The 22826-nt window shown below is 42.4% G+C and overlaps 1 protein-coding gene across 6 annotated transcripts in view; it reads left to right on the forward strand.

Annotated features, from left to right (window-relative positions):
• The window catches only part of emsy (EMSY transcriptional repressor, BRCA2 interacting), a 99054-nt gene extending 91259 nt beyond the window's left edge, over positions 1-7795 (forward strand). For 4 of the 6 annotated variants that reach the window (XM_068033096.1, XM_068033097.1, XM_068033098.1 and 1 more), the window contains 2 exons: positions 567-1040; positions 4291-7795. In XM_068033096.1, coding sequence (XP_067889197.1) covers positions 567-1040; positions 4291-4500 — 684 coding nt within the window. In that variant the 3' untranslated portion in view covers positions 4501-7795. The remainder of the gene's footprint in view (positions 1-566; positions 1041-4290) is intronic. The other 2 variants (XM_068033099.1, XM_068033101.1) reach the window with 1 other exon arrangement.
• Positions 7796-22826: the final 15031 nt, after the last annotated feature.

The raw sequence follows: 22826 nt of genomic DNA on the forward strand, positions 1-22826 counted from the left end.
CGTTCGCCTGCGCGCAAGCAAATTTAAGGAGCAGTCATTGAATAACAATCAGGAATGGATGGAATTTACTATTCACCTCCGTCACTATCCCAAAATACTGTGGACAATTATAGAATCCCTACTGCTGATCTGTTTAAAGATCCAGTAGTTCAGTGCAGACAGGAATCAAACCTGGAAATTTCCTGGTCTGTATGACTCAGTTTGACACTCAGCAGTGCACTTAGAACTGATCCATGTGAGGAACACTGACTGAATCTGATGGAGAATGGGTGGGTGGGGGAGGGCTCAATCCCTAGATCAGCCTACTGTGACATTCCAGATCTTGACTGATTCAGAGATACAGAGCAAAAAAAAACCTTCAAATGCTGGAAACTGAAATAAAAACAGAAAATTCTGGAAATACGCAGCAGCTCTATCGGAGAAAAGATGGATTAATGTTTCAGTTGTAGACCCTTCATCAGAAGTGGTCTGATTCAGAGTAACTTTTAAAAACGTTCCAGGCTGTTCTGCTCTGTTCTCCCGTTGTCGTGTAATGGTTACTGTAGGGCTTCTGTTGACGTTTACAGGCACAGCCACCCATCATAACGCAAGGAACAACGGTCACCAAAATAACCTTTGGAAATTACCAAGCCACTACCATCACGAAAACAGCCAGTGGCAGCTCAGAAAGTTCAGTAATGGCGACAAACTATTACACAGTGCAGTCTTCCAAAAAGTCAATGGAAACAGACATCTTAAAGATTTCCATGATGGAGGCCCAGATCGAAATGAACGAGGAAGCCTCCAGCATAGACACTAGCAAAGAGAGAAAGCCCACTGCACACAAAGTAAGCTCACTACAGCCAGCCCCTTCAAATCAGTTCCAGAAACCAGCTGCAACCCCTGTGCTAAAAGAACAGCAAAGCAAACCGCCCCCAGAGAAGACCCTTCCACCTAGGGAGGCCGAGGTATCTGGCAAGGCTGTTCAAAGCCATTTTCTTCAAATTCAGAATGTAACACAAGAGAAGTCCGATGAAATATCTGCAGATATTCTTATTCAGGTAAGCATGCATAATCTGTTTAAGGTTTTGACGCAGCCTGGAAGTGCGTGCAACATACAGGCACTTTGTCCTGTAACATGTCAACTGCACCGAGAAAGAAATGATCCCAAGACAGATTAAACCACATTTTTGCGAAAACAGCGCCAGGGAGAAGTTTAATTCCAGATGCAGTCGTAAATGGCTGGTACTTTTTTTTTCTAGATTAATACCAAGCTTGGGTTACAGACGTGCAGTTATGTTTTTCTGTAATCTGCATCTGACCAAATATTCTTACGAATTCAAAAAAAAAAGTTTAAACTCATTTATGATGTCCAGCTTCACTGAAAATATGTTACTACAGACAATGATACTAGAGTATCATCTTAACTTAAACTTCTTGAAATGAAACAGCAAAAAAAAAAATTTTTCCTAATGTTGCAGATGAGTTTCCTCATCTGGTTGTTGTCCAACTCTGGGGGCTGCTGATGGGTTAGCTAGTCCTCAGTGTCTGTTCCTACTTTTACACTTAAAAGGTGTCAAAGTTTGATATAGTCCAATCTGTGATGCACCTGCATCTGTCTTCTAAAGTCTTGCTGAGAAAATAAATTTCTGCCAATGAAAATACAGTATTTGTAAAAATATGCTCCCACCTTCAAAATGGACATTAGATAACCAGGGTAAAGCAGGGTAACAAAAAGCCCAACATGAATTTATTTAAAGGATAGGAGGAGAGTTAGGATAGTCTTCTGCACCACAACCCTTGCCCTCCAACCCAGCTTAATAAACCCACTTAGTCAGTGAGTAGCTGAGCCATACAGTGTATGTAGATGCCAGGTTCAAGGCCTGGTCTGTGTGAACTTGGCTGACCCCGCTTGGGGTGGTGGTATACCTGTTAGAATTGGCCTGGGTTATGGTGGGGGAAATCTGCCAGCTTTCTGCTCCTGATTGCTATCTGCAACTCCCACTGGAAACGCGCATGCAAGAATGCCAGTTGAGGACAGGATTGAGCTTGGTTGTGATGCACCCATTAGTTGAATAGACTGCTGGGGCTCGCTTTCGAGGCTGATTTGTGAATTAAGGCCATGTTGACTATCAAGTGATGACCAGCACAGGTGGGACTGCACCTAGCTGTGGTTACTGACTTTTGCAGAGACGGAGAAGGGGGTAAATCAGGAAGAGTGAACTAGCAATGAAGATTGATACATCCAACATGCTACATTCACTTTTGTCTGCGTAAAACTTTTTTAAGGGAAGAGTAGTTGGCATTGAAAGAAAAAAGCTAAAGAAAGAAATAGGTCACGATAAGAGGAGAATGAGGAAAAACTAAGTTTACTTATATAGGATTAGTACAATAATGAAGCATTTACACTAGAGGGGCTTATAACTGTAATTTTTGTATCTGCGTGCAATTTGATAACTTACAAACGAAGGTTGCAAATTGCCTTGTACTGTTGGAGGTTAGAGGATTGCCGTTTTATGTCGTATGTCATGCTTTTATTTTAAGTGTAATTTCGCAGTTATCCATAGCAGAACTCTTGCAATAATCCTCCGTTAGGGATTTGATTTTTGTGAAATTCTGGGGAAAAGTTTTTTTTCCTATGATGTAAAATCAGTAAATTGGCAGTCTTTCTTCAGCTGTATTTGGAAATGATGTCAACATAAAAAAAACAGTACTAGAACTGGTGTGTATAGGTTTGATGTGCATGCATATTATCACAGAACACTACATGGCTAATTTAGAAACCAAATAATCTGTACAGCAGAGCGAATTAATGAGAGAAGACAGACCCATCAGATCTACAAAGAGCTAGTTGAACTAATGAGGGAAAGGGAATCTGCCTAGCATCGGTATAGTATTGAAATAAAGACTTGTTACATAGTCTGGTTTAACTGGAATAAAAACAGAAAATGCTAGAAATACTCAGCAAGTGAGGCAGCATCTGAGGCGAGAGAAAGAAAGTTAATATTTTAGGTCGATGGCCTTTCATCGGCAACTGGTTCTTCGGAATTCAGAATTTGAAACAAGTTCCCTCTCTTTCATTCAGTTTAAAACCCAAGCTTAATCTCATACAACCACCTTTAGATTTACCACCTTTTCTGATATTTTCTTTCTATACTTTGATTTCTTTCCTTGTCTTTGGGCTTTGTCCTTTATTGTATAGCGCATTTTGACATAGAATGCTATCCTTTTACGTATCACATAGTAATTAGAGACTGTCATAGAGATGTTTGTAGCTTCAGAGATCAGAAGGGATAGTGCAGTGGGAAAACGATTATCATATACATTAACTCAGTTATATATATCTGAATTTTACATATGCAGTTCCATACATTTGGCTACAGTTAGTGCGTGTGCTCTGAGTACTAAAAAAATTCAACAGAATAATACGAGAAATGAGAAGTTATAACTATGAGGAGTCACTTGAAAAATTGGAACCTTTTTTGGAACAAAAGGAGATTAAGGGGGAAATCTAATAGAGGCTTTCAAAATTGTGAAATTCGAAAGAGTAGATAATGAAAGATTGTTTTCACTGGTTGACAAATCAGTAAGAAGGGGGCAGGTGCCAGCACTGACTCAGTGGGAGCACTTTTGCCTCTAGTCAGAAGATCCTAGGCTCAAATCCCATTCCAAAAACTTTAACGCACAATCCAGGTTGACACCTAAGTGCAGTATTGAGGGAGTGTTTCACTGTCTGTGGGTGCCATCTTTCAGATGAGACATTAAACAGAGGCCCCATCTGCCCCTTCAGCTCGGATGTAAAAGGTTCCATAGCCATTATTTGAAGAACAGGGGAGTTCTCCCTGGTTTCCTGGCTAATAGTTATCCCTTAACCAACATCACTGAAAAAGCAGATTATCTGGTCATGCATCTCACTACTATTTGTGGGATCTTGCTGTGTGCAGACTGGCTGCTGCATTTCCCCACATTTTAGCAGTGATTTTTTTCAAAAGTACTGTAAAATGCTTTGGTGCACCTTGAGGTCATGAAAAGTCTTATCTAAAAACAAGTTCTTTCCTTTTATAGATTTATATTTAACTCTGGAAGAATGATGGGGAAAGTTATTATATTTTTCTGCAGTGTTATTCGAACATGTGGCCATTGACGCATTTTGTTATTTCCAAGGGAATTTAATAATTTAAAGAATACAAGGAAATTGGATAATTTATCAGTTTAAGAGCTAGCATCTTCTTAGATGCAGTGGGCCAAATGGCCACCTTCCAGGTTGTAATTTCTGTGATTCGATGATCAATAATTTTTTTTCTTTCCTAGTCTATACCTCAGTATTCCATACCCAGTCAGTCCAGCTCGAATGTAGTGGTCGAACCCAGTGGTCTCTTGGACATTACAAACTTTACCAGCCAGCGAATCGCTGATGAGGAGTCTCTACAGTATTCAGCCATGGAACAAGATGTGGACAGCAGTAATGAAGAGGGTACAGAGCCCAGTTCAACAGAAAGCACCACTGGACAGTCACATTGAAAGAAAAAGGGGCAGAAACAAAACTTATGCCAAGACATTCTTCAAAGTTTGGAGAAAGCTCTCCACAAAGAGACAAATGTGTTTTTTTTTAAAATATGTACATAGAAACTTTTTTAATAAGAAAAAAAATGTAAAGAAGGTTCTGTATACATATATTTAGACTTTTAAAAGTGAATCTTGTGAAGGAAGTCCTTTTTGTAAAAAAAAAAGCTTTTCTGTATGATTTAGAGAAGGTCCCAACATTTCCACCTTTCCACTTCTGTGTGGAAATTGACCACACCTCTAACAATTCTTTTGCTTAGCATTCCCAATAGAAATACTAGAACTCTGATGGGCATGTTATTGTGATTCTTTCAACTGCTTCCAGAGATCGCACACCATTGTGATAGCAGATCGGGACTTGAGATGAGGTGTTCCTCGAGGTGAGGGTGGGGGGGATTGCATGTGAGGACGTGACTACCATTAATAATAAAGGAAAAACATTTCCATAATTCATCTCGCTGAAGTAAATTCCCACCCTTGTAATCTAAGACATCTAGAATGTCTGTCTATTGAGCTGGTTTTGCATGGCCACATTTTGCCAGGAGAATGTTACTTTGAGGATTATTTAGCCACTTATTGAAGCCTGCAGTGTTCATTGTATTATTTGTTATTCAAATCGTGTGGAAATGTTGGTTATCCACAAGTTGAAAAGATGAGGAAAATCTATGGGTAAGTACAGTGCACAGTAAGTAGATCATTATTCCTACTTCAATAGAAAAAAACCTCTAGTGAGAAAGTGCATGCAAGTTAATTTATTTTAAGACCTTGTCTTAATAACCACTAGATTCTTGGGTAAGAAATTAAGGTAAAACTTGAAATAAAAAAAAAATGCAAGTCCATCAATATCTGAAAGCATAGAGACAGGTTAACATTTCTTCTGGTAGAGACTTTTTGTGGCCCTCAACAGCTGCTTTGATTATTGGAACAATTCTGCTTCTCTGTGGGCATTTCCAGGAAGCTGCATTGCTTATAAATGGCAGTGGCAAGGATGCAGAGGTGCTAGATGCTGAATATATACTCCCCTGACAGCGTGTACTGATCTGAAATAAATCTTAATCTAGTGACCTATTCCTATTCTAGTGGCCAGCCCTTTTAATTTATCCGGACACAACCTGTAAAGCAGCTAGTAAAGGCCTGCTACCCGACCCGGACCCGACGATGTGTCTGGTTCGGGTCGGGTCGCTCTTTCGGGCTCGGGCCAGGTCCAGGTCAGACGCACACAGTACTACCTTTTGCTCTGCTGGGAGGAAAAGGGAAGTTGAGTAAGTAAGCGTCAAAATTTGAAAAGCCTGCCTGAGCTGGGAGTCCGCGATGTCAAGGAGGGAAACGTGCACCCGGACTGCACAGACAGTGAGTCTGCGCAGTGAGCGAGTGAGCGTCTCTATGATGTCATCGCGTTCATGCTGCAGCTTCCTTCCATTCCATCCAAAAGTGGTAAGTGCAGTGAGTGCACTATTGATGTAAAATGAATGCTGTCAACTGGAGAAAGTGAACATTCTGGGGGTTGGGTCGCGCTCGAGAAAAATGGAAGGACTCGAGCCGGGTTGGGCTCGGGTCCAATGTGGTTCTGTTGGGTTCAGGTCGGGTTTTTGTTTCCAGACCCGAGCAGGCCTTTAGCAGGTAGTAACATATAATAGTTTTATTTCAGCTGATTTCTCCCATATCATTCTTGGCACTCCAGAAATATGCATGATTAGCGTATAATTACACTGTTATTATCACATTACATAGAAACACTTTGTGCATTAAAAAATGAAGTCTAAAACATAAGATGATTGTACATTTCCTTAGCTAAAGAAATTGGTGCAAGCTCACTCAGGTGTGTGCGTGTGTATATATGCATCAATCTCCCCTGGAGTATTCTTTTAGGATTAAAACATAGGCACATAAATCTATCTGTTTTCAGACAAACTCCACTTTTACCATTCAAAAACTGGCTATGGCATCAGGGAGATTCTAAATACATAGAAATAATAAGTGGGTATACTTGCCATGGCTTGCAGAGCCAACAAATAAGAGTTAAAATTATTTATTTTGTAATTGAAGGAAGGGGAAATTCCAGCACCCAGATGCGAACAGGAACTTTCAAAGAAAGACTGGCTACCAGTTGAAGCAGAAAAAGACAGATTGGTTTGTGGTTTCCACCGGGAGACACAATTATGGAATGTAGTTCCCATTTTAAGAGTACCATGTAATAGATACCCAATTAAATTTAGTCACCATTACAGAGTGGCCCTGTCCCTTTATTTATAGAGCTGATTGTAATCATTGATGCTGGTTCCCAGGGGAGTTGGTGGTGTAGTGGTAATTTCACTGGACATGTAATCCAGAGGACCAGGCTAATTTCCTGGAGGGACAGGTTCAAATTCCACCACAGCAGTTGGTGGAATTTAAATTCAATTAATTACAAAAAATCTAGAATTGAAAGTTAGTTTCATGGCACCATTACTAATTACTATCATCGTTCGTGGTAAAAACCCATCTGGTTCACTTATGTCCTTTAGGGAAGGAAATCTGCTGTCCTTACCTGGTCTGGCCTACATATGACTCCAGACCCACAGCAATGTGATTGACCCTTAACTGTGCTAGTAAGCCACTCAGTTGGGAAGGGCATTTAAGAACGGGCAACAAATGCTGACCTGCCAGCAATTCCCACATCCTATCAAAGAATTAAAAAAAAAGACCACTTGTTCACTAGGAACAGGAGTAGGTAATTTAGCCCCTCAAGCTTGTTCCACCATTCAGTGGCATCATGGCTGATCTGTGACCTAACTCTATGTGTCTGCCAATCACCCTATGTGTGTAGAAGTGTTTGCTAATTTCACCCTAAAAGGTCCAGAAATAGATTTTAGACTATGGTACCAGTCCTAGAGTCCCCAACTAGTGGAAATCCACCCTATCTTGAAAACTTTGATCAAATCACCCCTTAACCTTCTAAACTCCAGAGACTGCAACTCTAATTTACAGGATTTACTTTTGCTATGTCATGTTGACAGATCATTATTACACCAAGTAGCACTTGTTATTCACACCACATTACCATTTTTTCTTCTGTGAAATTTAGTTCAGAAATGCCCAGCTCACATGCCGAATTTTATTATTTTTTCCACAGATTCCATTGATGCATTTTTTTGTGATCTTTTCATGAGTGCTATTATTTTATTTTAAAACAAAGATTTTGTTAAGGTTACCTCATTGCTTGCTGCAGAGGGATTGGACAAGCAATAAAATTTACTGCTGTGTTTAACACCAAGCAACTCAAGCCTGGCATACTTGCTGTTGTATATTTCCTATAAAATTGGGTAGTGATGCAAATTAGACTTCCAAGTATCCATTTTGGTGTAGGCTGTCACTGCCAGACCTGTTCCTGGCCTCATTTAATTTTTAATCCCCTCTCCCTAGCTCAGGGGAGGTGAACCCACTTAGCAGTGACCCCATTGCTCGCTCAGGCTGAGATTAGCTATCACTCTGGAGATTGAAACTGGACCATCTTTGATAAATTGATTCAAAAAGATTATAGAACAGTATCTCTTAAAAAATTTCTTGAGCATGTTATACCTTTCGGGGTGGGTGGGCATCTTTTTAAGTTTTTGTGCTATGAAATTCGGGGATACTGCTGATGTGGAATGGAATGCCCTGTGCTTCAGGAATCCAGTGTTTGCAGCAAATGTTCCCATGTCAGCTATAGGATGGTTAGAGGCAGTGATTGCCAATTTTGTGCTATGGATCACTGACTACTAAGAGCTGGATTGAGACTGCTCAAACTGATTTCTCCTTATCAGAACAAGAGATTTCCATCCCATCAGTTGGGGCTGGATTTGAATCAACAACAACTCATTTACATAGTGCCTTTAACAGAATAAAGTGTCCTTAAGGCACTTCCAGAGCAGCATTGTAAAACAAAATATGATACATGCCACATAATGAGATATTAAGTCAGATGACCAAAGTCTGGTCAAAGAGATTGATTTTAAGGGGTGTCTTAAAGCAGGAAAGTGAAGTGGAGATGTGTAGGGATATTATTTGAGAGCTTAGGGCCTAGGCAACTGAAGGCATAGCCACCAATGGTGGAGCAATGAAAATGTGGATGCTCGAGGCCAGAATTAGAGAAGCGTAGTTATCTTGAAGGGTGGTGGGATTGTAGGAGATTACCAAGATAGGGAAGGGTGAGGCCATGGAGGGATTGGAAAACAAGAATGAGAATTTTAAAATCAAGATGTTGCTTGAGAGCCAATGTAGGCCAACGAGCAAAAGGGTGATGGGTGAATGGGTCTTGGTGTGAGTTAAGACACAGGCAGCAGACGTTTTGATAAGTTTATAGAGAGTAGAATGTGCGGGACCAGCCAGGAGTGCATTGAAATAGTCAAGTCTAGAGGTAATGAATGCATGAATAAGGGTTTCTGCAGCAGATAAGCTGAGATGGGCGAAGTTGGGCGATGTTATGGAGGTGGAAATGGGCAATCTTGCTAATGGTGTCAATATGAGGTCAAAAGCCCATCTCTCGGTCAAATGTGACACCAAGGTTGTAAACAGACTGGGTTAATCTCAGACTATTAACAGGGAGAAGGATGGGGGAGTTGGTAGCATGGAAATTGAGTTTAGTGCAGGGACCGAAAACAGTGGCTACTGCCTTCAAAATATTGGAGGAAATTTCTGTTCATCCGGTACTGATGTCAGATAAGTAGCTTAGAATTTAGCAACAGTGGAGGAATTGAGAGGTGGTGGTGAGGTAGAGCTGAGTGCCAGTGTACATGTGAAAACTCCCTACAATGTACTTTTAGATTATGTAGCCAAGGGGCGGCTGTAGATGAGAAATAGATTGGGGGCCAAGGATAGATCCTTCGTAATGGCATGGGAGCAGGAAGAGAAGCCATTACAAGTGGCTACGGTTAGGTAGATGCGAATGAAACCAGATGAGAGCAGTCCCACCCAGCTGAATGACAGTGCAGAGGCGTTGGAGAAGGATGGTGTGGTTAACTGTTTGAAAGGCTACAGACAGATCAAGAAGAATCGGGAGGGAAAGTTTACCTTTGTCACAGTCACATAGGATGTCATTTGTGACTTTGATACGAGCTGTTTCGATACTGAGGCAGGGGCAGAAATCTGATTGGAGGGATTCAAACATGGAGTTCTGGAAAAGATAGGAATGGAGTTGGGAGGTGACAATATGTTCAAGGACTTTGGAGAGACTTTGGTAGTTTGCAACGACATTGGGGTCAAGTCTTTTTTTGAAGAGAGAGGTGATAGGTTTAAAAGAGAGGGACAACATCTGAAGAGGGAACCATTAAAAATATCAGTCAACCTCGGGACCAACAGAGGAAGTTGGGTGATCAGTTTAGTGGGAATAAGAACGAGTGAGCAGGAGGTGGGTCTCATGCACAAGATGAGCTCAGAGAGGGCAATGAGGTGAGATAGAAGAGAAAGATCTGAGTTCAGGGCCAAGTCAGGGGGAGCTTAAGAGAAAGTATTTGCTAGAGTGGTTGGGGAAGGTTTAACTAAACTGGCAGGGAACCTTTGCAAGGTGTCAGAGGAGTGGTGGTGGGTGGGGTGGGGGGGGGGGGGGGGGGTGGGGGAGGATCAAAGACAACAACAAAAGACAGGGGAATAAGAAAAGTGATAGGCAGAGAAATCATGGGCCAGAATCAAACAGGGCCACAGTGGAAAATAGTGGGAAGGGGACAAGTAATGTTGAAAAGACAAGCCTTAAGGCTTTGTGCCTTAACGTGCGGAGCATTCGCAATAAAGTGCATGAATTAATTGCACAAATAGATGTAAACGGGTATGATATAGTCGGGATTACGGAGACATGGCTGCAAGGTGACCAGGGATAGGAAATGAACATCCAGGGATATTCAGTATTTAGGAAGGACAGACAAAAAGCAAAAGGCGGTGGAGTTGCATTGCTGGTTAAAGAGGAAATTAATGCAATCGTGAGGAAGGATATTAGCTCTGACGATGTGGAATCTGTATAGGTAGAGCTGAGAAACACTAAGGGGCCAAAAACATTAGTGGGGTTGTATATAGACCCCCAAACTGTAGTGGTGATGTTGGGAATGGCATTAAACAGGAAATTAAGAGATGCATGCAATAAAGGAACATCTGTAATTATGGGTGATTTTAATCTGCATATAGATGGGGCAAATCAAATTAGTCACAATACCGTAGAGGAGGAATTCTTGGAGTGTATATGGGATGGTTTTCTGGACAATTACTTTGAGGAACTAATTAGAGAACAGGCCATCCTAGACTGGGTATTGTGTAATGAGAGAGGAATAATTGACAATCTATTAGTGCAAGACCCCTTGGGGACGAGCGACCATAATATGATGGAATTCTTCATCATGATGGAGAGTAGCGTAATTGATTCTGAGACTAGGGTCCTGAATCTTAATAAAGGAAACTACGAGGCTATGAGGCGCGAGTTGGCCATGAAGATGGGAAACGTTACTTAAAGGGATGACGGTGGATAGGCAATGGCAAACATTTAAAGAGCGCATGGATGAACTGCAACAATTGTTTATCCCTGTCTGGCGCAAAAGTAAAACGAGAAAGGTAGCCAAACCATGGCTTACAAGGGAAATTAGAGATAGCATTAGATCCAAGGAAGAGGCATATAAATTTGCCAGAAAAACAACAGACCTGAGGATTGGAAGCAGTTTAGAATTCAGCAAAGGAGGATTAAGGGATTGATTTAGAAGGGGAAAATAGAGTACAAGAGCAAGCTGGTGGCGAGCATAAAAACTGACTAAAAATTTCTATAGGTATGTGAAGAGAAAAAGATTGGTGAAGACAAATGTTGGTCCCTTACAGTCGGAAACGGGGGAATTTATTATGGGAAGAAAGAAATGGATGACCAACTAAATGCATACTTTGGTTCTGTCTTCACAAAAGAGGACACAAATATCATACCAGAAATGTTGGGGAACACAGAGCTTAGCAAGAGCGAGGAACTGAAAGAAATCAGTATGAGTAGAGAAATGGAGTTGGGGAAATTGATGGGATTGAAGGCCGATAAATCCCCAGGGCCCGATAGTATGCATCCCAGAGTACTTAAGGAAGTGGCCCTAGAAATAGAACATAGAACAGTACAGCACAGTACAAGTCCTACGGCCCACGATGTTGTGCCGAACCTTTAACCTACTCTAGGATCAAACTACCTACATACCCTTCATACTTCTATCATCCATGTACCTATCCAAGAGTCGCTTAAATGTCCCTAATGTATCTGCTTCTACTACCACCGCTGGTAGTACCATTCCATGCACCCACCACTCTCTGTGTAAAGAACCTACCTCTGACATCTCCCTGAAACCTTCCTACAATCACCTTAAAATTATGCCCCCTGGTGGTGGCCCTTTCCACCCTGGGAAAAAGTCTCTGGCTATCCACTCTATCTATGCCTCTCATCATCTTGTACCCCTCTATCAAGTCACCTCTCATCCTTCTTCGCTCCAATGAGAAAAGCCCTAGCTCCCTCAACCTTTCTTCGTAAGACATGCCCTCCAGTCCAGGCAGCATCCTGATAAATCTCCTCTGCACCCTCTCTAAAGCTTCCACATCCTTCCTATAATGAGGCGACCAGAACTGAACACAATATTCCAAGTGTGGTCTAACCAGGGCTTTATAGAGCTGCAGCATAACCTCGCGGCTCTTGAACTTAATTCCCCCTGTTAATGAAAGCCAACACACCATACGCTTTCTTAACAACCCTATCAACTTGGGTGGCAACTTTGAGCGATCTATGGACATGGACCCCAAGATCCCTCTGTTCCTCCACACTACCAAGAATCCTGTCTTTAAGCCTGTATTCTGCATTCAAATTCGACCTTCCAAAATGAATCACTTCACACTTTTCTAGGTTGAACTCCATGTGCCACTTCTCAGCCCAGCTCTGCATCCTGTCAATGTCCCGTTGCAACCTACAACAGCCTTCCACACTAGTGGATGCATTGGTGGTCATCTAATATTCTATAGACTCTGGAACAGTTCCCACAGATTGGAGGGTAGCTAATGTAACCCCACTATTTAAAAAGGGAGGTAGAGAGAAAGCAGGGAATTATAGACCAGTCAGCCTGACGTCGGTAGCAGGGGAAATTCTAGAGTCCAGTATCAAAGATTTTATAGCAGAGCACTTAGAGAACAGTGGTAGAATCGGGCAGAGTCAGCATGGATTTACGAAAGGGAAATCATGTTTGACAAATCTACTAGAATTCTTCAAGGATGTAACTAGTAAAGTAGATGAGGGGGAGCTAGTGGATGTGGTTTATTTGGACTTGCAGAAGGCTTTCAACAAAGTCCCACATAAGAGATTAGCGTGTAAAATTAAAGCACATGGTATTGGGGGTAGTGTATTGCGATGGATAGAAAATTGGTTGGCAGACAGGAAACAAAGAGTAGGGATAAATGGGTCTTTTTCCAAATGGCAGGCAGTGACTAGTGGGGTACCGCAGGGATCAGTGCTAGGACCCCAGCTATTCACAATATACATTAATGATTTAGATGAGGGAACTAAATGTAATATCTCCAAATTTGCAGACGACACAAAACTGGGTGGAAGGGTGAGTTGTGAGGAGGATGCAGAGAGGCTTCAGGGTGATTTGGACAAGTTGAGTGAGTGGGCAAATGCATGGCAGATGCAGTATAATGTGGCTAAATGTGAGGTTATCCACTTTGGTAGCAAAAACAGGATACGGGGTAAACCTTTCAGGACTGAGATGAGGAGAAATTGCTTCACCCAGAGAGTGGTGAGCCTGTGGAATTCGCTACCACAGAAGCAGTTGAGGCCAAAACATTGTATGTTTTCAAGGAGGAGTTAGATATAGCCCTTGGGGCGAAAGGGATTAAAGGATATGGGGTGAAAGTGGGAACAGGTTACTGAGTTGGATGATCAGCCATGATCATAATGAATGGTGAAGCAGGCTCGAAGGGCCGAATGGCCTACTCCTGCTCCTATTTTCTATGTTTCTATGTTACCCTTGGTGGCTGTGCCTTCAGTTGCCTAGGCCCTAAGTTCTGGAATACCCTCCCTACCTCTCTCCGCCTCGTTTTCCTCCTTTAAGACACTCCTAAAAACCGCTCTTTTTGACCAAGCTTTTGGTCATCTGACCTAATATCTCCTTTTGTGGCTCAATGAAATACTTTGCTTGATAATGCTCCTGTAATGCGCCTTGGGACGTTTTGTTACGTTAGAGGCGCTGTAGAATGTAAGTGTTGTTGCAGTTGTCCTAAACACACTCTTGACAATGCTAAATCTGTACCCACAAAGCACATTGCAGCAAGTTCTGTTCCAGTTACTTTCATGATGTTTTCTAGTCTAGCATCAAGATTGTCACCTCTTACTGTCTGATTACAGTAATACCATCTGATAACTTTCTTTGGGGTTCAATGTGACACAGAGACAGAGAGAGCCAGTATTTTTTTTCCTGTTCTGATGAACGGTCACTGACCTGAAACGTTAACTCTGCTTCTCTCTCTACAGATGCTGCCAGACCTGCGGAGTATTTCCAGCATTTCTTGTTTTTATTTCAGACTTCCAGTATCTGCAGTATTTTGCTTTAATTTTTTTCTTATTTCTTTTATAGACCTTTATTGACCATACATATAACCAATCAGTATTGATCTAGATTTTCTCTTTAATCATACAATTCGTAAGAGATTACATTTTAATCTTCCGTGCTTGAATCTGTCTGCCCAGACAACTCTTCAGATCTTCTTATCCATGCCCAGGATAACCTGTTGACTTTCCACACTATCCATCTCCAGGATTTAAGAACACAAGAAATTGGAGCAGGAGTAGACCTTACAACCCCTCGCGCCTGCTCCGCCATTCAATAAGAACGTGGATGATCTTTGACCTCACCTCTTGAGTTCAGCTCTTTTGTCCATGTTTGAACCAAGGCTGTAATGAGGTCAGGAGCTGAGTGGCCCTGGCGGAACCCAAACTGAGTGTCACTGAGCAGGTTATTGCTAAGCAAGTGCCACTTGATGGCACTGTCGATGACACCTTCCATCACTTTACTGATGATTGAGAGTAGGTTGATGGGGCGGTAATTGGCCGGGTTGGACTTGGCCTGCTTTTTGTGTACAGGACATACCTGGGCAATTTTCCACATTGCAGGGTAGATGCCAGTGTGGTAGCTGTACTGGAACAGTGTGAGTGGGATTACTCAGTGTTAATCCATTTGACAGCACATAATTATCTGCATGAATAACTTGGACAATAAGGAACAGCATTGATTAAAGCACTTTGGGGAGAATAATTGGCAACCAAGTAATTCAGGGATCAAACTGACATTGTTTGCATTTTACAATTTTGTAATTGACTACAAGGAATCGTTCAGTATTAAGAAAATTGGCCCAGGTCTTCATGGTAACATAATGCACCAATTAAAGATTGAAATCATCAGTTCAGCTCATGAACTGCCAAAAAATGCCACAGATTAAAGTGTAATTGTAAAATATAAGATTTACACCCTTATAGTTCTCTTGGTATACCTGAAAAAGCACAGTGGTGTGTGTCTCTGCTATAAAACATAACAGTGGGTGCACATGTATGGCATCGATTTGTGAAAAAATTCAGTAATAGAATTAGAGATTTTATTTTTTCAATGCCCGGAGAGCATTTTGAGCTTCTCAGTCAAAATGTTTAAATCTCACTCCAGTACCTGAGTGCCTAACAAAAGCAAAATACTGCTGATGGTGGAAATCTGAAATAAAAATGCAAGATGTTTGACATACTCAGCGGATTAGGCAGCATCTGCAGGGAGAAAAATAGTTAACATTTCACTCTGCTTCTCTCTTTGCAGATCTGCCTGAGCTGCTGAGTATTTCCAGCATTTTCTGTTTTTATTACATACTGTAGGTTAACACTTCAGTGAATTATTGAGCAAATGTTTGACTGCCTGGGGTTTTTTCTTTCAGTTGAGGTGTTCAGCTGAGCCCCTGTCTGTTCAGGTGGAAATTAAATATCTCAGTGCTGTTCAAGGAGGAGCATTCTCCCAGTTTTGTATAAGTCCAAAGACTTGCAGGTGATAGGTAAATTGGCCGTTGTAACGTTTGCTAACGCTGTTGGGGAGGGTTTAAACTAATGTGGCAGGGGGATGGGAACCAATTGAGGAGGTCAGTTGACAGTAAGGAGGTAGTAACAAAAACCTGTAAGGAACGAGATAATGAAGTCAGTGTGACTAAGGGGAAGAGCAGGCAGGGAGCAGATGATGAATGTAAAGGGACTGGTGGTCTGAGGTGCATTTGTTTTAATGCAAGAAGTGTAGTAGGTAAGGCAGATGAACTTAGGGCTTGGATTAGTACCTGGGAGTAAGATGTTATTGCTATTACTGAGACTTGGTTGAGGGAAGGGCATGATTGGCAACTAAATATCCCAGGATATCGATGCTTCAGGCAGGATAGAGAGGGAGGTAAAAGGGGTGGAGGAGTTGCATTACTGGTCAAAGAGGATATCACAGCTGTGCTGAAGGAGGGCACTATGGAGGACTCGAGCAGTGAGGCAATATGGACAGAACTCAGAAATAGGAAGGGTGCGGTAACAATGTTGGGGCTGTACTACAGGCCTCCCAACAGCGAGCGTGAGATAGAGGTACAAATATGTAAACAGATTATGGAAAGATGTAGGAGCAACAGGGTGGTGGTGATAGGAGATTTTAATTTTCCCAACATTGACTGGGATTCACTTAGTGTTAGAGGTCTAGATGGAGCAGAATTTGTAAGGAGCATCCAGGAGGGTTTTCTAGAGCAGTATGTAAATAGTCCAACTCGGGAAGGGGCCATACTGGACCTGGTGTTGGGGAATGAGCCCGGCCAGGTGTTTGAAGTTTCAGTAGGGGACTACTTTGGGAATAGTGATCACAATTCCGTAAGTTTTAGAATACTCATGGACAAAGACGAGAGTGGTCCTAAAGGAAGAGTGCTAAATTGGGGGAAGGCCAACTATACCAAAATTCGGCAGGAGCTGGGGAATGTAGATTGGGAGCAGCTGTTTGAAGGTAAATCCACATGTGATACGTGGGAGGCTTTTAAAGAGAGGTTGATTAGCGTGCAGGAGAGACATGTTCCTGTGAAAATGAGGGGTAGAAATGGCAAGATTAGGGAACCATGGATGACAGGTGAAATTGTGAGACTAGCTAAGAGGAAAAAGGAAGCATACATAAGGTCTAGACGGCTGATGAAAGACGAAGCTTTGAAAGAATATCGGGAATGTAGGACCAATCTGAAACGAGGAATTAAGAGGGCTAAAAGGGGTCATGAAATATCTTTAGCAAACAGGGTTAAAGAAAATCCCAAAGCCTTTTATTCATATATAAGGAGAAAGAGGGTAACTAGAGAAAGGATTGGCCCACTAAAGGACAAAGGAGGAATGTTATGCTTGGAGTCAGAGAAAATGGGTGAGATTCTAAACGAGTACTTTGCATCGGTATTCACCGAGGAGAGGGACATGACGGATGTTGAGGTTCGGAACAGATGTTTGATTACTCTAGGTCAAGTCAGCATAAGGAGGGAGGAAGTGTTGGGTATTCTAAAGGGCATTAAAGTGGACAAGTCCCCAGGTCTTGTTCCACAGGGATCCGTGCTGGGACCACTGTTGTTTGTGATATACATTAATGATTTGGAGGAAAGTATAGGTGGACTGATTAGCAAGTTTGCAGACGACACTAAGATTGGTGGAGTAGCAGATAGTGAAGGGGACTGTCAGAGAATACAGCAGAATATAGATAGATTGGAGAGTTTGGCAGAGAAATGGCAGATGGAGTTCAATCAGGGCAAATGCGAGGTGATGCATTTTGGAAGATCCAATTCAAGAGTGAACTATACAGTAAATGGAAAAGTCCTGGGGAAAATTGATGTCCAGAGAGATTTGGGTGTTCAGGTCCACTGTTCCCTGAAGGTGGCAACGCAAGTAAATAGAGTGGTCAAGAAGGCATACGGCATGCTTTCCTTCATCGGACGGGGTATTGAGTACAAGAGTTGGCAGGTCATGTTACAGTTGTATAGGACTTTGGTTCGGCCACATTTGGAATACTGCGTGCAGTTCTGGTCGCCACATTACCAAAAGGATGCTTTGGAGAGGGTGCAGAGGAGGTTCACCAGGATGTTGCCTGGTATGGAGGGCGCTAGCTATGAAGAGAGGTTGAGTAGATTAGGATTATTTTCATTAGAAAGAAGGAGGTTGAGGGGGGACCTGATTGAGGTGTACAAAATCATGAGAGGTGTAGACAGGGTGGATAGCAAGAGGCTTTTTCCCAGAGTGGGGGATTCAATTACTAGAGGACACGAGTTCAAAGTGAAAGGGGAAAAGTTTAGGGGGGATATGCGTGGAAAGTTCTTTACGCAGAGGGTGGTGGGTGCCTGGAACGCGTTGCCAGCGGAGGTGGTAGATGCGGGCACGATGGCGTCTTTTAAGATGTATCTAGACAGATACATGAATGGGCAGGAAGAAAAGAGATACAGACCCTTATAAAATAGGCGACATGTTTAGATAGAGGATCTGGATCGGCGCAGGCTTGGAGGGCCGAAGGGCCTGTTCCTGTGCTGTAATTTTCTTTGTTCTTTGTTCTTTGTCCCTAGTGTAGGGAGATGATAGGGAATATGGGATTACTGTAGGGTTAGTATAAATGGGTGGTTGTTGGTCGGCACAGACTCGGTGGGCCGAAGGGCCTGTTTCAGTGCTGTATTTCTAAATAAATAAAAATAAAATAAAAAATAAATAAAGTCAACACTAAAATGGTTATTTTTGTGCAATTTTCTGTGTACTGCCAGGCTGCTTTTCTGCCAGGAAAAAATGAAAGGCCTTGGGCCGGGTTGGGCTTGGGTCGGATGTGGTTCTGTCTGGCTCAGTTCGGGTTTCATTTGCAGACCCAAGTGGACCTTTACTTCCCATGACAAAGGTTTATGAGAATAATTCCAGTGATGAGCGACTTCAAATACGAGGATAAATTGGAGAAGCTGGGGCTGTTCTTTTTTGAGAAGAGAAGGTTGAAAGAAGATTTGATGGTGGTGCTCAAAAATCATGAGGGGTCTGAACTGGGTAGATAGAGAGAAACTGTTCCCATTGACGGAAGGATTGAGAATCAGAGGGCACCGATTTAAGGTGAACGACAAAAGAACCAAAGGCCATATGAGAAAAACATTTCTTATGCAGCGAGTGGTTAGCATCTGGAATGCACTGTCTGAGAGTGTGGTGGAGGCCGATTCAATTGAGGCTCTTGAAAGGGAATTGGATAATAATCTGAATAGAAAAAAGTGCAGAGCTACGGAGAAAAGGCAGGCGAGTGGGACTAGCTGAGTTGCTCTTGTAGACAGCTGGCACAGATGTGACAGGAGGGAATGACCTCCTTCTGTGCTGTAACCATTCTATGGTTCTACTCGGTAATGTAGTGCATACATAGCCTCAGTCAAGCAGGGATTGCAGGCACATTTAATGTGCATTAACTGTGGCAGCAACATAGGCTGTGACAGCCTCAGGAGGCTGTGGTTCTTATCAGTGCATCGTCTGCATTTACTCCAATGACCATATGGCTTTGAGCCACCACCAACTAATCCAAACTACAGTCATCGCTGTTAGTGCCATTATTTCCTATCATTATCCAACAGAAACCATATTCATTTCCTTAATCCTTGTTGTGATAAAGTGCACCGCACCAAGGCTCCTTAGACAGCACCTTCCAAACACACAACCTCTACTAACTGGAAGGATATGGGCAGCAAATGCATGGGAACACCACCACCTGCAAGTTCCCCTCCAAGTCGCACACCATCCTGACTTGGAACTATATCACCATTCCTTCACTGTCGCTGGGTCAAAATCCTGGAACTCCCTTCCTAACAGCACTGTGGGTGTACCTACCTCACATGGACTGCAGCGGTTCAAGAAGGCAGCTCACCACCACCTTCTCGAGGGCAATTAGGGATGGGCAATAAATGCTGGCCTGGCCAGTGACGCCCACATCCCATGAATGAATAAAAAAAAAAGTTATGGTTTTACTTCTTTACCACAGACTGATCGGAAGAGAGTAATTAACCTTGCTTTCTTTTGTTTGGCAGCTCATCTGACTGCTGCCAACATCAGGTGATTTTTGTGAATTGCCAAAACAATTACAGCTGATTCGTTTGTCATGAAATGACTAAGCCTGTTTAAACTTGGTAATCTGTTACAGACAGGTGTTACTACTATGAAGGATCTCTCATTGGGGTTCTTTAAACTCCCTCGAATTTGGCAGCGTTTCAGTCTGGAGAAGGTTGAGCAGACATTTCTCTGCATCCCATTTTCTCTCCCGTTGCAAAAGAAGATGTCTCTTGCTGGAGTGACAACAGAAAAAGTTGGAAACACTCAGCAGATCAGGCAGCATATATGGAGATAGAAATAGAAATAATGTTTCAGAGTCGATGACTTTTCATTAGAGCTGGTGATAGCTCATGTTCATCAACTTAAAGCTGTCTCCACAGATACTGCCTGACCTGCTGAATGTTTCCAGCATTTCACAACAAAAGCTCATTTCACACACTCCTGGTTAACATGGTGCAATTTCCTTTGTTTACACATTAGTTTATGCTTTATGTAATAGAAAATGTATCATATAGATCAAGTCAGTGATGAAATTAATTTGTTAATTCCAAAGCTTTATAATTTGATATCTTATGTAAACCATTGAAGTCAATTTGCATTTACAATTTGAGGAAAAAGTGTACATCTTCTACCCTCTAAAGAATTGATACAAAGCGTGAAAATCATTTTTTTATTCGCCCATGGGATGTGGGCATCACTTGCTAGGTCTGCATTTATTGCCTAACCCTAATTGCCCTTGAGAAGGTGGTGGTGAGCTGCCTTCTTGAACCGCTGCAGTCCATGTGGGGTAGGTACACCCACAGTGTTGTTAGGAAGGGAGTTCCAGGATTTTGACCCAGCGACAGTGAAGGAACGGTGATATAGTTCCAAGTTAGAGTTGTGCATGGCTTGGAGGGGAACTTGCAGGTGGTGGTGTTCCCATACATTTGCTGCCCTTGTCCTTCCAGTTGGTAGAGGTTGCCAGTTTGGAAGGTGCTGTCGAAGGAACCTTGGTGCGTTGCTGCAGTGCATCTTGTAGATGGTACACACTGCTGCCACTGTGCATCGGTACTGGAGGGAGTGAATGTTTGAAGGTGGGGTGCCAATCAAGCGGGCTGCTTTGTCCTGGATGGTGACGAGTTTCTTGAATGTTGTCGGAGCTGCACCCATCCAGGCAAGTGGAGAGTATTCCATCACACTCCTGACTTGTGCCTTGTAGATGGTGGACAGGCTTTGGGGAGTCAGGAGGTGAGTTACTTGCCGTAGAATTCCCAGCCTCTGACCTGCTCTTGTAGCCATGGTATTTATATGGCTACTCCAGTTCAGTTTCTGGTCAATGGTGACCCCCCAGGATGTTGATAGTGGGGGATTCAGCGATGGTAATGCTGTTGAATGACAAGGGGAGATGGTTAGATTCTCTCTTGTTTGAGATAATCATTGCCCGGCACTTGTGTGGCGCGAATGTTGCTTGCCACCTATCAGCCCAAGCCTGGACGTTGTCCAGGTCTTGCTGCATATAGACATGGCTGCTTCAGTATCTGAGGAGTCGCGAATAGTGCTGCACATTATGTAATCATCAGTGAACTTGACGGCAGATTTAAACTGCTGCCAGGAAAAGAGAAAATCATGACACTGACCACAAAATCTGGGCCCATAATGCGAAAATTTCTCAATTCTATCTCGCGCTTGTGATTAACAAAGTATAAATGTTGAAGTCAGGCTGATGCCAAAACTAAACAGTGGCAGCAGGTTAAAACCTGTCAAAAGGTGGAGTCTCAAAATCTGCTGACAGGACTACTGACTAACAGCCTTTTGTGTTTATTCCTGGAGTTTTTGTTTTGAGGATTAATGAGCTCCTTAAGGGAATGAGTCAAATAAAATTCCTCAACTTGATGAAAAAGTGCTCAATTGAGTTCAACATATATACATTTACGATGACCAAAATTGCACAAGCTCCAATGTTAATTGCTGAAGCCACTACCGATAGTGACTCGGTTCCCTTGTGGTCTGGGATTCAATAATTCCTCCAAGCCAGATCCCCAATGGAGATGTTACTGTTTCACACCTCCACCCACCCCCCACCCCCCACCCCCACCCGACTGCCAGTATTAAATGAATCACAGAATTGTTACAGTGCAGAAGGGGGCCATTCAGCTCATCGTGTCTGCACCGGCTCTCTGAATGAGCAATCCACTTAGTGCCAGTCCCCCTCTTTCTCCCGTAACCCTGCACATTCTTCCTTTTCCATATAACAGTCTAATTCCCTTTTGCATGCTTCAATTGAACCTGCCTCCACCACATTCTCAGGCAGTGCATTCCAGACCTTAACTCGCTGCGTGAAAAAGTTTTTCCTTATGTCGCTTTTGCTTCTTTTACCAAATACTTTAAATCTGTGCCCCTCTCATTCTCGATCCTTTCACGAGTGGGAACAGTTTCTCACTATCAACTCTGTCCGGACCCCTCGTGATTTTGCATACCTCTATCAAATCACCTCTCAGCCTTCTCTTCTCCAAGGAAAACTTCTCCAATCTATCTTCATAACTGAAGTCCCTCATCCCTGGAACCATTCTTGTGAATCTGTTCTGCTTTTCTGGAACAACAAAATGATTTAAACATGATGACACAAGTCTTTATTCGTTTCAAAACAAAATACATATATACCAATGATGTGAAATCTTTTCAGAATACCTAAGTTGTTCTCTCTTAGCAGCGGAGAAGGAGGTGTCACCTATGGAAATCGATCAACCAGCCTGGAACAATTACGCACTGAATTCTGGAAATGTGAGCTAATGCAGAAAATCTGTAATTGAACTGATTCTTGGCAAGGTACCAACATTGTTTGAGTTCCACTCTTTGATACAGTATATTGTTCCTTTCTAACGCATTCCAGACTTACTCCTATTCTTTGGAGTCCTGTGAATGTAAAATGATTAAAATGTCATCAAAATAAAGACTTGCATTTATATAGTGCCTTTCATGATCTCAGGATGTCCCAAAGTGCTTTACAGCCAATGAAATCCTTTGAAGTGTATCAACTGTTGTAGTGTAAGAAATGCAGTAGCCAATTTGTGCACAGCAAGCTCCCACAAACAGCAATGTGATAATGACCAGATAATCTGTTTTGGTGATATTGATTGAGGTATAAATGTTAGCCAGGACACTGGGAATAGCTCCCATGTTCTGTTTCAAAATAATGCGATGGGATTTTTTATGTTCATCTGACAGTATA

Source organism: Heterodontus francisci, chromosome 6 (genome assembly GCF_036365525.1).
Source record: "Heterodontus francisci isolate sHetFra1 chromosome 6, sHetFra1.hap1, whole genome shotgun sequence".
In the NCBI taxonomy this organism is placed as follows: Eukaryota; Metazoa; Chordata; class Chondrichthyes; order Heterodontiformes; family Heterodontidae; genus Heterodontus; species Heterodontus francisci.